This window comes from Ranitomeya imitator, chromosome 3, assembly GCF_032444005.1.
Source record: "Ranitomeya imitator isolate aRanImi1 chromosome 3, aRanImi1.pri, whole genome shotgun sequence".
Lineage (NCBI taxonomy): Eukaryota > Metazoa > Chordata > Amphibia > Anura > Dendrobatidae > Ranitomeya > Ranitomeya imitator.
In genome coordinates this window covers 819,145,577-819,159,798 of record NC_091284.1, presented here as the reverse complement: position 1 = coordinate 819,159,798, position 14,222 = coordinate 819,145,577, and the positions used below count along the sequence as shown (strand labels likewise).

At 50.2% G+C, this 14,222-nt stretch overlaps 1 protein-coding gene across 1 annotated transcript in view; it reads right to left on the bottom strand.

The window, feature by feature from the left end:
• RSF1 (remodeling and spacing factor 1) overlaps nucleotides 1-14,222 on the bottom strand; it is a 48,462-nt gene that overhangs the window by 5,306 nt on the left and 28,934 nt on the right. Inside the window, exons 9-15 of the mRNA XM_069759358.1 lie at nucleotides 12,466-12,545; nucleotides 9,564-9,618; nucleotides 9,380-9,486; nucleotides 9,186-9,256; nucleotides 8,881-9,088; nucleotides 8,589-8,800; nucleotides 7,947-8,141 (exon numbers count right to left, since the gene is read on the bottom strand). Coding sequence (XP_069615459.1) covers nucleotides 7,947-8,141; nucleotides 8,589-8,800; nucleotides 8,881-9,088; nucleotides 9,186-9,256; nucleotides 9,380-9,486; nucleotides 9,564-9,618; nucleotides 12,466-12,545 — 928 coding nt within the window. The remainder of the gene's footprint in view (nucleotides 1-7,946; nucleotides 8,142-8,588; nucleotides 8,801-8,880; nucleotides 9,089-9,185; nucleotides 9,257-9,379; nucleotides 9,487-9,563; nucleotides 9,619-12,465; nucleotides 12,546-14,222) is intronic.

The window sequence follows — 14,222 nt, the reverse complement described above, 5'->3', positions numbered from 1 at the left end:
AAGTTAGCTCCTCCTCTGCAGTGTACACCCCACCGACTGGCATTATACTCTTCAGTTAGTGAGAAAGCAGTAGGAGAAAGAACAAGGTTGAAAACCATAACCACAAACTTGAGAACTGTAAACGTGAGAACAGTCAGAGAACATATAACAAAAACATTGGGAGGGAGCTGTGTCCCCCAATGGAGGCTTCAAGAAACAGATTTTACGGTAAGCAACCAAAAATCCTGTTTTCTTTATCGCCTCTCATTGGGGGACACAGGAACCATGGGACGTCCCAAAGCAGTCCCAAGGGCGGGAAAAACAGACTTCCATCAGGTCAGAGGACTCACCACTGCCGCCTGCAGGATCCTTCTGCCTAGGCTGGCGTCCGCCGATGCGTAGGTATGGACCTTGTAGAATTTGGCGAACGTGTGGATGGAAGACCAAGTTGCCGCTTTGCACAGCTGTAGGGCGGAAGCCCAGGAGGCGCCGACTGCCCGGGTAGAGTGAGCCTTAATCCCAGGAGGGGGCACTGTTCTTGACCCGGTAAGCCTCCAAAATTGCCATTCTGATCCATCGAGCAATGGTCGCTTTAGAAGCCGGCTGGCCTCTGCACGTGCCATCAGGAATGACGAAAAAGGAATCCGTCTTCCGGAAAGTGGACGTTCTGTCCAGATAGATCCTCACAGCCCTGACAAGGTCCAGCTTGTTCAACGATCGCTCCAGAGGATGAGTCGGAGCTGGACAAAAGGAAGGTAGAACGATGTCCTCGTTGAGGTGGAAGGTGGAAACCACCTTAGGAAGAAAAGAAGGTGGGGGCCGGAAGACCACCTTGTCCTGGTGAATGACCAAAAACGGAGAACGGCAAGACAGGGCCGCCAGCTCGGAAACGCGGCGAATGGACGTGATGGCCACAAGAAAGGCTACCTTCCATGATAAAACTGATAGAGGAATCTCCCTAAGAGGTTCAAAGGGAGAAACCTTCAGAACGTCCAGTACCAGGTTTAGGTCCCATGCCTCCACCGGGGCCCTGTACGGCGGGACGGCGTGGGCTACCCCCTGAAAGAAGGTCTTAACCTGTGTCCGAGAGGCCAAGGTCTTCTGAAAGAGGATTGAAAGCGCAGAGACCTGACCCTTCAGGGAACTAAGAGCCAGGCCCGAATCCAGTCCTGCCTGAAGGAAGGACAAAAGAGAAGGCAGGGAAAAACCATAGGCGGAACGCGGTTGGACTCGCACCAACGGAAGTAGGCCTTCCAGGTGCGGTAGTAGATCCTGGAAGACGAAGGCTTCCGAGCCTGAATCATGGTGTGAATCACCCGGTCCGAAAGGCCGGACGCTCTTAGAACCGCGGTCTCAACAGCCACGCCGTTAAACTGAGCGACCAAGAATTCGGGTGGCAGATCGGACCCTGGGATAGCAGATCGGGCCTGTCTGGAAGGCGCCAGGGAGCGTCCGCGAGAAGGTTGACGAGCTCCGCGAACCAAGCTCTCCTGGGCCAATCCGGGGCGATCAGGATGACCGGCACCCCTTCCGCTTTGATCTTCAACAGTTTGGGAAGTAATGGAAGGGGTGGGAACAGGTAGGGCAGCTCGAACTGTGACCAAGGAATGGCCAGAGCATCGACGCCCACTGCGAGAGGATCGCGGGACCTGGAGACGAACTGCGGAACTTTCCTGTTGACTCGGGACGCCGTGAGATCCACATCCGGAGTTCCCCATCGAAGACAAATCTGATGGAAGACCTCCGGATGCAAGGACCATTCCCCTGCCGCGAGGCCCTCGCGGCTGAGGAAGTCGGCGGCCCAGTTTTCCACGCCGGGGATATGCACCGCGGATATCATCGGAACCGTTGCCTCTGCCCAAAGGAGGATCTTGGATACCTCGGCAAGGGCCAAGGAGCTCCGAGTCCCCCCCTGATGGTTGACATATGCCACAGCCGTGGCGTTGTCCGTCTGGATCCGGACTGGAAGGCCCCTGAGGATCCTTTCCCAGTGGCGGAGGGACAGAAAGATGGCCCGAATTTCGAGGACGTTGATCGGCAGAGATGACTCTTGCGGCGACCAACGGCCCTGAACCGTCAGGTGGCGAAAAACCGCACCCCAGCCGATCAGGCTGGCGTCCGTTGTCACCACCTGCCAGTGAACCGGAAGGAAGGACCTGCCCTGGGAGATGAGAGGTGACGTCAGCCACCAGTTGAGAGACCGCCTGACCCGAAAGGAGAGTTTGATCGGTCGATCCAGGGAGAAGACCGACCTGTCCCACTGAGACAGAATGGCTTGCTGAAGGGGTCGCGAATGGAATTGGGCGAAGGGAATCGCTTCCAATGTAGCTACCATCCTCCCCAGAACCTTCATGGCCGAACGGAGGGAGGGAGATCGAGGACCCTGGAGCAAGCGTATGTCCCGACAAAGAGTGGATCTCTTGTCTTTGGGAAGGAAGACTCTGCTCTGACGAGTGTCGAAAAGCATGCTCAGAAAGATGATGCGCTGAGAAGGAATAAGGCAGGACTTCTTCCGGTTTACCAGCCACCCGAAACGGGCTAAGGTGTCGAGAACAATGGACAGGCTTTCGTGGGCCTGAGCGAAGGACGGAGCCTTGATGAGGATGTCGTCGAGATATGGAAATAGGACCAAGCCTCTGACTCTCAAGATGGCCATCAGCGCCGCCATGATCTTCGTGAACACTCTTGGCGCGGTTGCGAGACCAAACGGCAGGGCGACGAACTGAAAATGATCTCGTTGCACTGCGAAGCGCAGGAAACGGTGATGTCCGGGAAATATCGGGACATGGAGGTAGGCGTCCTGGATATCTATTGAGCATAGAAACTCCTGAGCCTCCATGGAAGCAATTACTGAACGAAGGGATTCCATCCTGAAGTGTCTCAGGCGAACCCTCCTGTTCAGCAATTTGAGGTCCAGAATGGGGCGAACTTTGCCGTCTTTTTTCGGTACCACAAAAAGATTCGAGTAGAAACCCGTGAAGCGTTCTTTTTCTGGGACGGGAACGATTACCCCGGATTTGAGCAGAGAAGCGATGGCTGAGAAGAAGCCCGGAACTAGAGCGGGGTTCTCTTGGAGGACGGGATTGGAAGAAACGATCCCGAGGTCGGGAAGCGAACTCTATTTTGTATCCCGAGGATACAACTTCCCTGACCCATGCATCCTGTACTGCGGAAATCCAGACGTCCCTGAAAAGGAGAAGACGGCCGCCCAATCTGGGAGTTGGGCTGGAGTCTTGCCGAGGTGGATCTTCCAGTCCTGGGCCTGGAGGATCTACCCTGGGAGAAACGAGGACGCCAGGACGGAGTGGGCCTAAAGGACACCGCCTTCTTCTCTTGACGTGCCTGTGGCCTCTGTCGCTGCTGGGAAAAGGAGTTTGACGCAGCGAAGCGACGAAAAGGCTGAAAAGAACGAAACTGTCGTCTAGGAGGAGGGCGACGAGGCTTAGCCTGGGGTAGAAGAGAACTTGTACCCCCGGTGGCGTCCTTAATTATTTGGTCCAGCTGGGAACCAAAGAGGCGAGAGCCCTGGAAGGGCAGACTAGTGAGGGACTTTTTGGAGGACAAGTCCGCCTGCCAGGCCTTGAGCCAAACGGTCCGGCGGATGGCAACGGCATTGCTGGAAGCTTGAGCCGCACAAGACGCGACATCCAGGGAGGCGGAAACCAGGTATTCACCAGCGTGGGAAATCTGGTTGGCAAGTTCCGCTAATTGCGCGGGAGGCGCCCCGTCCAGGATACCTCGCCGAAGATCCTTGGCCCATTTTGAAATGGATTTTGAAGCCCAAGTGGACGCAAAAGCTGGACATAGAGCCGCTGAAGCCGCTTCAAAAGCAGATTTTGCGAAGGATTCTATAACTCTATCGTTAGAATCCTTCAGAGATGCTCCGCCGGACAGTGGAAGCACCGTGTTGGTGGACAGCCTGGACACAGGTGGATCCACTGAGGGAGAGACCGTCCAATTGGCGGTAAGTTCTGGAGAAAAAGGATATAGCACACCCAGGCGTTTTCCCCTCTGAAAACGCCTAGTGGGGTTCTCTCTCTCTCTGGACAAGATTTCCTCGAATTCAGGATGAGGAGCGAAAAATTTAGAAGGTGGTTTGGCCCGTCTAAACGAAACCGCCTGATCTGCGGGTTCCGTAGAGGGATCCTTGATGCCACAGGTTTGGTTTATTGCCCCAATGAGGTTCTGTACTGTCTCACTCATGGTGGCGATTTGGTTAGGATCCAGCTCTGAAATATCCTCCGAAGGCGCATCAGATAATGCCTCGCCGGACTCAGGGGAGGAGGATCGGTGGGACACCAACCGCGGGGGAGGGCCAAGCGGCGAGATGGAGCGCGAAGAGGACTCAGACCGACGTTCCTGTCTGGACCTTTTGTGGCTTATCAAGGAGGGCTCGGGCGGCGGTTCCTGAGACCCGCTGGCCACTGCAGGAGTCTGCAGGGGTAACCGATCCAGCGCGGACACTAGGGTTTGAGAGACCCGTGTTAAATCAGCCACCGATTGTGACAGAGAGGCGGTCCAGCCTGGGATGGGGAGATCACTCTCGGGCGGAACAGCCGGGGGATCCTGGGCGGTGGGAACAATCGGGTTGCTGCAGGACTGACACAGCGGGGAGGACTGACCTGAGGGAAGTTTGCTGTTACAGGACGAACATGCAAAGTACGTGACTAAGGCAGAAGATGAAGAAGTCGGAGGAAGAGAGCGGCCCCCTTTAGAGTTAGACATTTTGAAGAGGTCCCTGAAGAAAATGCCAGCAGGTTAGGGGACAGTGGGGAAGAGGAGGGTGTCAGTCTGCAGTGCAGAGCTACTCACGGCAGACGAAGAAAAAAAAACCCCGGATACCAGGAGCTGCAGGAAGATGCTGTGGATCCCCGGCGCAGATGGCGTGCTGTGTCCCCGGAACGAGCGCTCTGCGAAGTTTCCCGGCGCAGGAGCGTGGCAGAATGAAGGAGACTCGTGCCCTAAGCGTCCAGCAGCGGCGTGGAGGAAGGGGCGGAGCCAGACGAGATGGCGCCGGTGGGAGGAGAATGCAGAGTTTGTCGGGCGGGAGAAAGCCCGCCCGATGATACCGGAAGTGGGCGAGCGCGTCACCGGAAGTAGGCCCCGGGGAAAGCCGGGGCCTAAATTAGAAGCCGGTGACCGCCGAAAAGGTGGTAATCGGCGGTGCGGCGCAAAAAACAGTGCGGGCGCCGCCCGGCTGATAGGCGCGGCAGCCGCCGCAGGAAAGGGGGGAGCGCCGATGCCGGCGCCGGAAGTAGGCCCCGGGAAGAGCCGGGGCCTGTATTAGAAGCCGGCGGCCACTGGATAGGACCGCGGCCGCGCGTCACCTCCTAAGGTACGGCCGCCGGGGAAAACGGTGCGGCTGCCTGCAAAGATTAAAAGGATGCGGCCGCAGGTAAGGCAGTGCGACTGCCTGTAAAAACGCGGCCGCGGTGGAAAACAGCGCAGTCGGTATCAAGGCCCCCAAAGATAGGGAAGGAATGGGGCCTCAGTGTCACCCAGATCGGTGGGTCTGCGGAAAAAGGTGCGGCCGCAGGTAGAGAAGTGCGGCCGTAGAAATAGCAGTGCGGCTGCCAGTAAGGCACCGCGCTGCTCAAAAGGAAAACTGCGCAGGAAACGTAGGGGATCCACAGGGCCCCCTAACTGATAGGGCACAAATACTCACCTAACTTCCCACGCCGTCGGTACTAACCTTAAGAAGTGGAAGGTATTAGATGTCCGTGTAGGTGGTGACGGACGTCCTCGTCTCCTCCGACCGACAGGCTCTGGTGGGCGAGTGGGTGGGGGACGGAGGCAGGACCGGACTTCTGAGCACGCTTCTGTGCCAGGATCTTGGCCCTGCTGTGGGATCTATGAGGATACGGGGTGGCAGTACACGCCGTACTCATAGTCCATAATGTGGGACTACAGGTGTGACTGCTCACCCTGTATCCCTCCGGAAACCTGAAAAAAAGAACGACGCACATTGAGGTAGATAAGGGTCTAATGAAAGACCCGTGTCCACCTCCTACTGACACTAAGCTAAACTGAAGAGTTTAATGCCAGTCGGTGGGGTGTACACTGCAGAGGAGGAGCTAACTTTTTATTTGCATAGTGTCAGCCTCCTAGTGGCAGCAGCATACACCCATGGTTCCTGTGAACCCCAATGAGAGGCGATAAAGAAATTTCAAAAATTATATGTAAACATTGGGGAATGTTGTCTAAATGTTTACCACATGTGACAGAATTCTCCAATATTCTCCTACAAACGTAACCGCACTATTGGTTCCACTATAGTCAAATCTGACATTGGACCCTTTAAAAGGTCCAGCCAGACAACTATATCTGGTCAAGATAGAAAGGGATGCTTCCCATGTCTGTCATGCGTCAACTGTTCCATGATGCTTAAGGGATCAAGTGTTTCTCATCCCATTACTCGAGAAAAATTTAAAATACAGCATTTTTTGACTTGCAATTCTGAATTTGTTGTGTATTTGTTACAGTGCCCTTGTTCCTTATGGTATGGCGGTGAAACAACCTGCGTTTCACCGCAATATGCCTGTAAGTGTGCCTTCTGCCTAATTATATATTAGATTGGGACATCTGTTTAGGTCTAATTGCTCATTAATATATCTGTGAGATATTTATAGTGCACTGTACATGATGGATATTGTTTTAATGATGTATTTGTAGATGTATGCACATAGACACTGATGCACTTTATTAGAATACGGAGTCTACTAGCACTGATGCCAGAAATATGAATATTATTTTAATGATGATTAATAGAGAACATATGTATTAGCTATATATACCCACTTCATTTGTATGTTCACTGCTTGAAAAAGGATTGGAAATCCGAAACGTTGCCACGCCGTCCAGGCATTAAAGCCCACTTTTTTCTACTATTTTTTTGTGTGCCGTTTTCCTTTTTTTTCATATTATTGGAACCATTGGAATATTGGTTTGGAGAGCTTTGCACCGCAAGTTTGGTAATATGATGCTGTTCTCATATATTGGAACAGCACCACCAAATACCTTAATAATGTGCAACACTTTTCCACCCAGCAATCCAATGGTTCTTTAAAATAGGAAGAAAAAGAGAAAAACAGCACAAAGAAATGGAAAAAAAAAAAGCACTTTATTGCCCAATGGCGTGGCGACGTTTTGGATGTGATATGTTCTCTCAAGCTTGCCACTGGGCAATATAGTTTTTTTTTTTTTAATGCCGACTTTCTCTTTTTTCCTATCTATCTATATCTCTATATAGATATACATATATAGATCTATCGATATATATATATATATATATATATATATATATGTGTGTATATATATATATATATATATATATATATATATATATATATATATATATATATATATATATGTATGTATATTGTCTAAGGGTTTTTCCGTCTGTCTGTCTGTCTTTCTGTCTGTCCTGGAAATCCCGCGTCTCTGATTGGTCGAGGCCGCCGATGATGTCATAAAGGACGTAGACATCCCGCGATGATGTCATAATGGTTGCCATGGCGACAATGATGTCATAAAGGTTGCCTCGACCAATCAGCACAGTCTGCCGCAAATTCTGGAATCATCATTGTCCATATACTACGGGGACATGCATATTCTAGAATACCCGATGCGTTAGAATCGGGCCACAATCTAGTATATATATATTTTCCAAAACATTTTTCTACTTGAAGCTGCAATCGTCTGATCGCTTTTGTTATCCATAACGATGATCGACCCGGTTCATTCACATGAACAAAAAAAAAAGAAGTCTGAACGATGCTTTACAGATAGTAAGACTTAATTTTGACTGTCTTTTTAAGAAAATCAATAATGCAAACAGAAGTGGCAAGACCATGTGTGATAATGGGCAATGCGCCCCCTGCTGTCCAGCATCAGTATACAAAAATGGTGACCCGCATGGTAATGGTGCTGGTTCATATTACAATATCTACATCTTTTAAGAAGCCCACCATTGCTTTCAGAGCTGGAGCATCTCCTCTTAAGGATCCGTCTCATTTCTTTCCCTCGTCCATGGCGAGCTCTTTTCTGCGAATTATCGCTCTCTGAATCTTCCTTATAGTTGACCTGTCGCTTCTGGTTCCTCCGCGATCTCCTCCTCCTGGTGTCCAGGTAGTCATCACTGTATTCGCTGCTGTCATCGGTCTCTGTAGTGAAACAGAAGCCAGAGGTAAAATCTCACAGAATGGACCCCCCCACACACATTATCCAGGGAGACCACCTAGATGAGGAACTACTGCGCAAGGACGAAGCGCAGAGAGGCGGTGGGCACCGCAGAGTCTAGAGATATAGGAAACAGTCATCGGGGACTGAGCGAGGGAAAGGGTATATCTGTCAAAAGCCTTATGACCATTTCTAGCTGAATTATGATTGCAGCTCTGGAGTAGAATACAGGATCACTACCAGATATATGCTGCATATAAAAACTGCGGTGATAAGTGAATTAATTCGTTGCCAAATTGGCAGTCCATAACGATTGTACGGGAGCCCTGCAAACCCTTCCTCCTGGGACTCGCACTCTATGATCGGCCATGAATATCAGCACGATCACTTGATAATTATGGAAAAATGCAAAGTCAAAAAAATAGAATTACCAGATCCTTGGCTATCGTCTCCGGATTCATCATCGTCATCATCTTCAGAGTACCTCCTCCGCACGCTTCGCCTCTTTATCCGCCTGCTTTGCCGCATCGGTCGGCTGTAGTGGCGGCGCGGACGACGAGCGCCGAAGTCACTGTCGTTGGACTGCTGGTCTTCATCGCTCTCTTCTATGTTTTCGTCGGACACGACAAATTCATCCTGAGAGCTGAAAACACAACGTGGCCTTGAAAAGTTGGACTGGAGCTTCATATTCCTTCTCCCCCGAGCAATGGAAGACGGACTCACCCTTCACTGATCCGGAACTCGTCCTCGCTCTCCTCCTCATCCATGTTGCTGTCGCTGTCCAGGTCGTTCAGTCGCCGCCGTTTCTTGCGTCGTGTGACAGCCCTTTGAGGACGCTTCCCTTCTTCCCTTTCTCCTTCCAAGATGGTGGATATGTCTTTGCCACGGTGGCCGGTGATGTTGGACATGTCCTTTCCTCTGCCCCCACCACCTTTATGAGAAAAAAAAAGCACGACATTCGAGATCCAGAACAAGACAATACTATAACCAAAGGAGAAAACCCATCAGGGCGGCTGAAAACGACTTACCACCCCCTCCGTCTGCATCCCGGATGTCATGTTCTATCGCTTCATCAATCGCCTCATCAAACTCATCAAACCTATGGAAGCACAGAATGAAGATCGCAGCAGTCAGCGAACAACGGCAGAAAACCGAAGAGGAGACGTCGTATCATCACATCACACAGGCGACCCTGCACGGATCACCGCGGCCGCCATCCCACCTGTAACTAATGAACTTCCGAGCCCTCGTCGACCTCCTCTCCATCGGCTTAGGCTTCTTCTTCTTCTTTTCCTCCTTCTCCTGTATTTCTGGCAGTTCCTCAGATTCCTGAAATACAGAGGAGATCATCTCAACCAGCCCAAAACTAAAACTGCACGCAGCAAACAAGAGGTTAATAAACCTACCTGGGCGGGAATAATGTTCTCAATACTGATTCCAACGTAAACTAAGCGCTCCTTCCTGAGAAACAAGAAAAACTACTTTCACCCGAAAAACAAAATCGTATTTTCACAGGATTTATCCCAGAGCTGCACTCACTATTCTGCTGGTGCAGTCACTGTGTACATACATTACATTACTGATCATGAGTTACATCCTGTATTATACCCCAGAGCTGCACTCACTATTCTGCTGGTGCCGTCACTGTGTACATACATTACATTACTGATCCTGAGTTAAATCCTGTATTATACCCCAGAGCTGCACTCACTATTCTGCTGGTGCAGTCACTGTGTACATACATTACATTACTGATCCTGAGTTACATCCTGTATTATACCCCAGAGCTGCACTCACTATTCTGCTGGTGCAGTCACTGTGTACATATATTACATTACTGATCCTGAGTTACCTCCCGTATTATACCCCAGAGCTGCACTCACTATTCTGCTGGTGCAGTCACTGTGTACATATATTACATTACTGATCCTGAGTTACCTCCCGTATTATACCCCAGAGCTGCACTCACTATTCTGCTGGTGCAGTCACTGTGTACATACATTTTTTTTTTTTTTTTTAAATAGATTTTTATTGAAAGCGAATATGAACATTACAATTTATGCATTTTCCAGTATATTACAAAATTTTACATTTTCCAAACCCCCAACAATCCCAACAAAACCCAAACCTCCCCCTCCCCTGACAGCTCATACCCAGTTATACTTTGTTACCAGTATTGATGGCTCTTTGAGCCATTTGAATCACTTATGTCCGCTTGTTCTTTAGCACTCTCTTCCTTTCAGAGGCCCTCATCCTCCCATTACCCATACCTACTATCCCAGCTCGAGCCACGGAGACCACATTTTATCAAACGTTTCTATTTTCCCACGTCTTTTGTATACCCCCTTTTCCAAATTGAGACCATGTTTAACATATTTCAGGAATTCACCCCTTGTAGGCGGCTCATCCTTGATCCAGTTCCTTGCTATTACCTTCCTTGCCATATATAATAGCCTAGCTATTGCTATCTTCCAGATGTTATCCACTCTAATTTCCTCCACATATCCCAGTAGGCACACCATCGGATCTCTCGGCACTCTGCATTTATACGCCCCTTCCACACGGCTCATTACCACCAACCAGAAAGCAACCAGTCTTGGACATGTCCACATCATGTGATATATTCCTGCATTCTCAGTCCTACATCTCGGGCATTCAGAGTCAGCTCGCAACCCCGCTCTGTGCAACACTTCCGGTGATTTATACTGTGTACATACATTACATTACTGATCATGAGTTACATCCTGTATTATACCCCAGAGCTGCACTCACTATTCTGCTGGTGCCGTCACTGTGTACATACATTACATTACTGATCCTGAGTTACATCCTGTATTATACCCCAGAGCTGCACTCACTATTCTGCTGGTGCAGTCACTGTGTACATACATTACATTACTGATCCTGAGTTACATCCTGTATTATACCCCAGAGCTGCACTCACTATTCTGCTGGTGCCGTCACTGTGTACATACATTACTGATCCTGAGTTACATCCTGTATTATACCCCAGAGCTGCACTCACTATTCTGCTGGTGCAGTCACTGTGTACATACATTACATTACTGATCCTGAGTTACCTCCTGTATTATACTCCAGAGCTGCACTCACTATTCTGCTGGTGCCGTCACTGTGTACATACATTACATTACTGATCCTGAGTTACATCCTGTATTATACCCCAGAGCTGCACTCACTATTCTGCTGGTGCAGTCACTGTGTACATACATTACATTACTGATCCTGAGTTACATCCTGTATTATACCCCAGAGCTGCACTCACTATTCTGCTGGTGCCGTCACTGTGTACATACATTACATTACTGATCCTGAGTTACATCCTGTATTATACCCCAGAGCTGCACTCACTATTCTGCTGGTGCAGTCACTGTGTACATACATTACATTACTGATCCTGAGTTACATCCTGTATTATACCCCAGAGCTGCACTCACTATTCTGCTGGTGCAGTCACTGTGTACATACATTACATTACTGATCCTGAGTTACATCCTGTATTATACCCCAGAGCTGCACTCACTATTCTGCTGGTGCCGTCACTGTGTACATACATTACATTACTGATCCTGAGTTACATCCTGTATTATACCCCAGAGCTGCACTCACTATTCTGCTGGTGCAGTCACTGTGTACATACATTACATTACTGATCCTGAGTTACATCCTGTATTATACCCCAGAGCTGCACTCACTATTCTGCTGGTGTAGTCACTGTGTACATACATTACTGACCCTGAGTTACATCCTGTATTATACCCCAGAGCTGCACTCACTATTCTGCTGGTGCAGTCACTGTGTACATACATTACATTACTGATCCTGAGTTACAGCCTGTATTATACTCCAGAGCTGCACTCACTATTCTGCTGGTGCAGTCACTGTGTACATACATTACATTACTGATCCTGAGTTAAAGCCTCTATTATACTCCAGAGCTGCACTCACTATTCTGCTGGTGCAGTCACTGTGTACATACATTACATTACTGATCCTGAGTTACCTCCTGTATTATACTCCAGAGCTGCACTCACTATTCTGCTGGTGCAGTCACTGTGTACATACATTACATTACTGATCCTGAGTTACATCCTGTATTATACCCCAGAGCTGCACTCACTATTCTGCTGGTGCAGTCACTGTGTACATACATTACATTACTGATCCTGAGTTACATCCTGTATTATACCCCAGAGCTGCACTCACATAGGACCTCACTGCACCCACTGACCACCATCACCAGTAAAATAAAAACAAAAACACCCCATAGTAATGGATGGGAGCCGCTACCTTCTCACTGCTCGCTCCTTCTTCTTGAGGACAACATCTAGATTCTGTAATTGCTCCTCGAGCTTCTCACAAAGTAATTTCTGTTTCAAAAAGAGAAGACACTGTTAGCACGCACTGCGGGGAGTCACTACCCTGTACAGCAGGTGGATACAGCACTGCGCGGAGTCTCTACCCTGTACAGCAGATGGATACAGCACTGCGGGGAGTCACTACCCTGTACAGCAGGTGGATACAGCACTGCGGGGAGTCACTACCCTGTACAGCAGATGGATACAGCACTGCGAGGAGTCACTACCCTGTACAGCAGATGGATACAGCACTGCGCAGAGTCACTACCCTGTACAGCAGATGGATACAGCACTGCGCGGAGTCACTACCCTGTACAGCAGATGGATACAGCACTGCGGGGAGTCACTACCCTGTACAGCAGATGGATACAGCACTGCGAGGAGTCACTACCCTGTACAGCAGATGGATACAGCACTGCGCGGAGTCACTACCCTGTACAGCAGATGGATACAGCACTGCGGGGAGTCACTACCCTGTACAGCAGATGGATACAGCACTGCGAGGAGTCACTACCCTGTACAGCAGATGGATACAGCACTGCGGGGAGTCACTACCCTGTACAGCAGGTGGATACAGCACTGCGGGGAGTCACTACCCTGTACAGCAGGTGGATACAGCACTGCGCGGAGTCTCTACCCTGTACAGCAGATGGATACAGCACTGCGGGGAGTCACTACCCTGTACAGCAGGTGGATACAGCACTGCGGGGAGTCACTACCCTGTACAGCAGATGGATACAGCACTGCGAGGAGTCACTACCCTGTACAGCAGATGGATACAGCACTGCGCAGAGTCACTACCCTGTACAGCAGATGGATACAGCACTGCGCGGAGTCACTACCCTGTACAGCAGATGGATACAGCACTGCGGGGAGTCACTACCCTGTACAGCAGATGGATACAGCACTGCGCGGAGTCACTACCCTGTACAGCAGATGGATACAGCACTGCGGGGAGTCACTACCCTGTACAGCAGATGGATACAGCACTGCGAGGAGTCACTACCCTGTACAGCAGATGGATACAGCACTGCGGGGAGTCACTACCCTGTACAGCAGGTGGATACAGCACTGCGGGGAGTCACTACCCTGTACAGCAGGTGGATACAGCACTGCGCGGAGTCTCTACCCTGTACAGCAGATGGATACAGCACTGCGGGGAGTCACTACCCTGTACAGCAGGTGGATACAGCACTGCGGGGAGTCACTACCCTGTACAGCAGATGGATACAGCACTGCGAGGAGTCACTACCCTGTACAGCAGATGGATACAGCACTGCGCAGAGTCACTACCCTGTACAGCAGATGGATACAGCACTGCGCGGAGTCACTACCCTGTACAGCAGATGGATACAGCACTGCGGGGAGTCACTACCCTGTACAGCAGATGGATACAGCACTGCGAGGAGTCACTACCCTGTACAGCAGATGGATACAGCACTGCGCGGAGTCACTACCCTGTACAGCAGATGGATACAGCACTGCGGGGAGTCACTACCCTGTACAGCAGATGGATACAGCACTGCGAGGAGTCACTACCCTGTACAGCAGATGGATACAGCACTGCGGGGAGTCACTACCCTGTACAGCAGATGGATACAGCACTGCGCGGAGTCACTACCCTGTACAGCAGATGGATACAGCACTGCGAGGAGTCACTACCCTGTACAGCAGATGGATACAGCACTG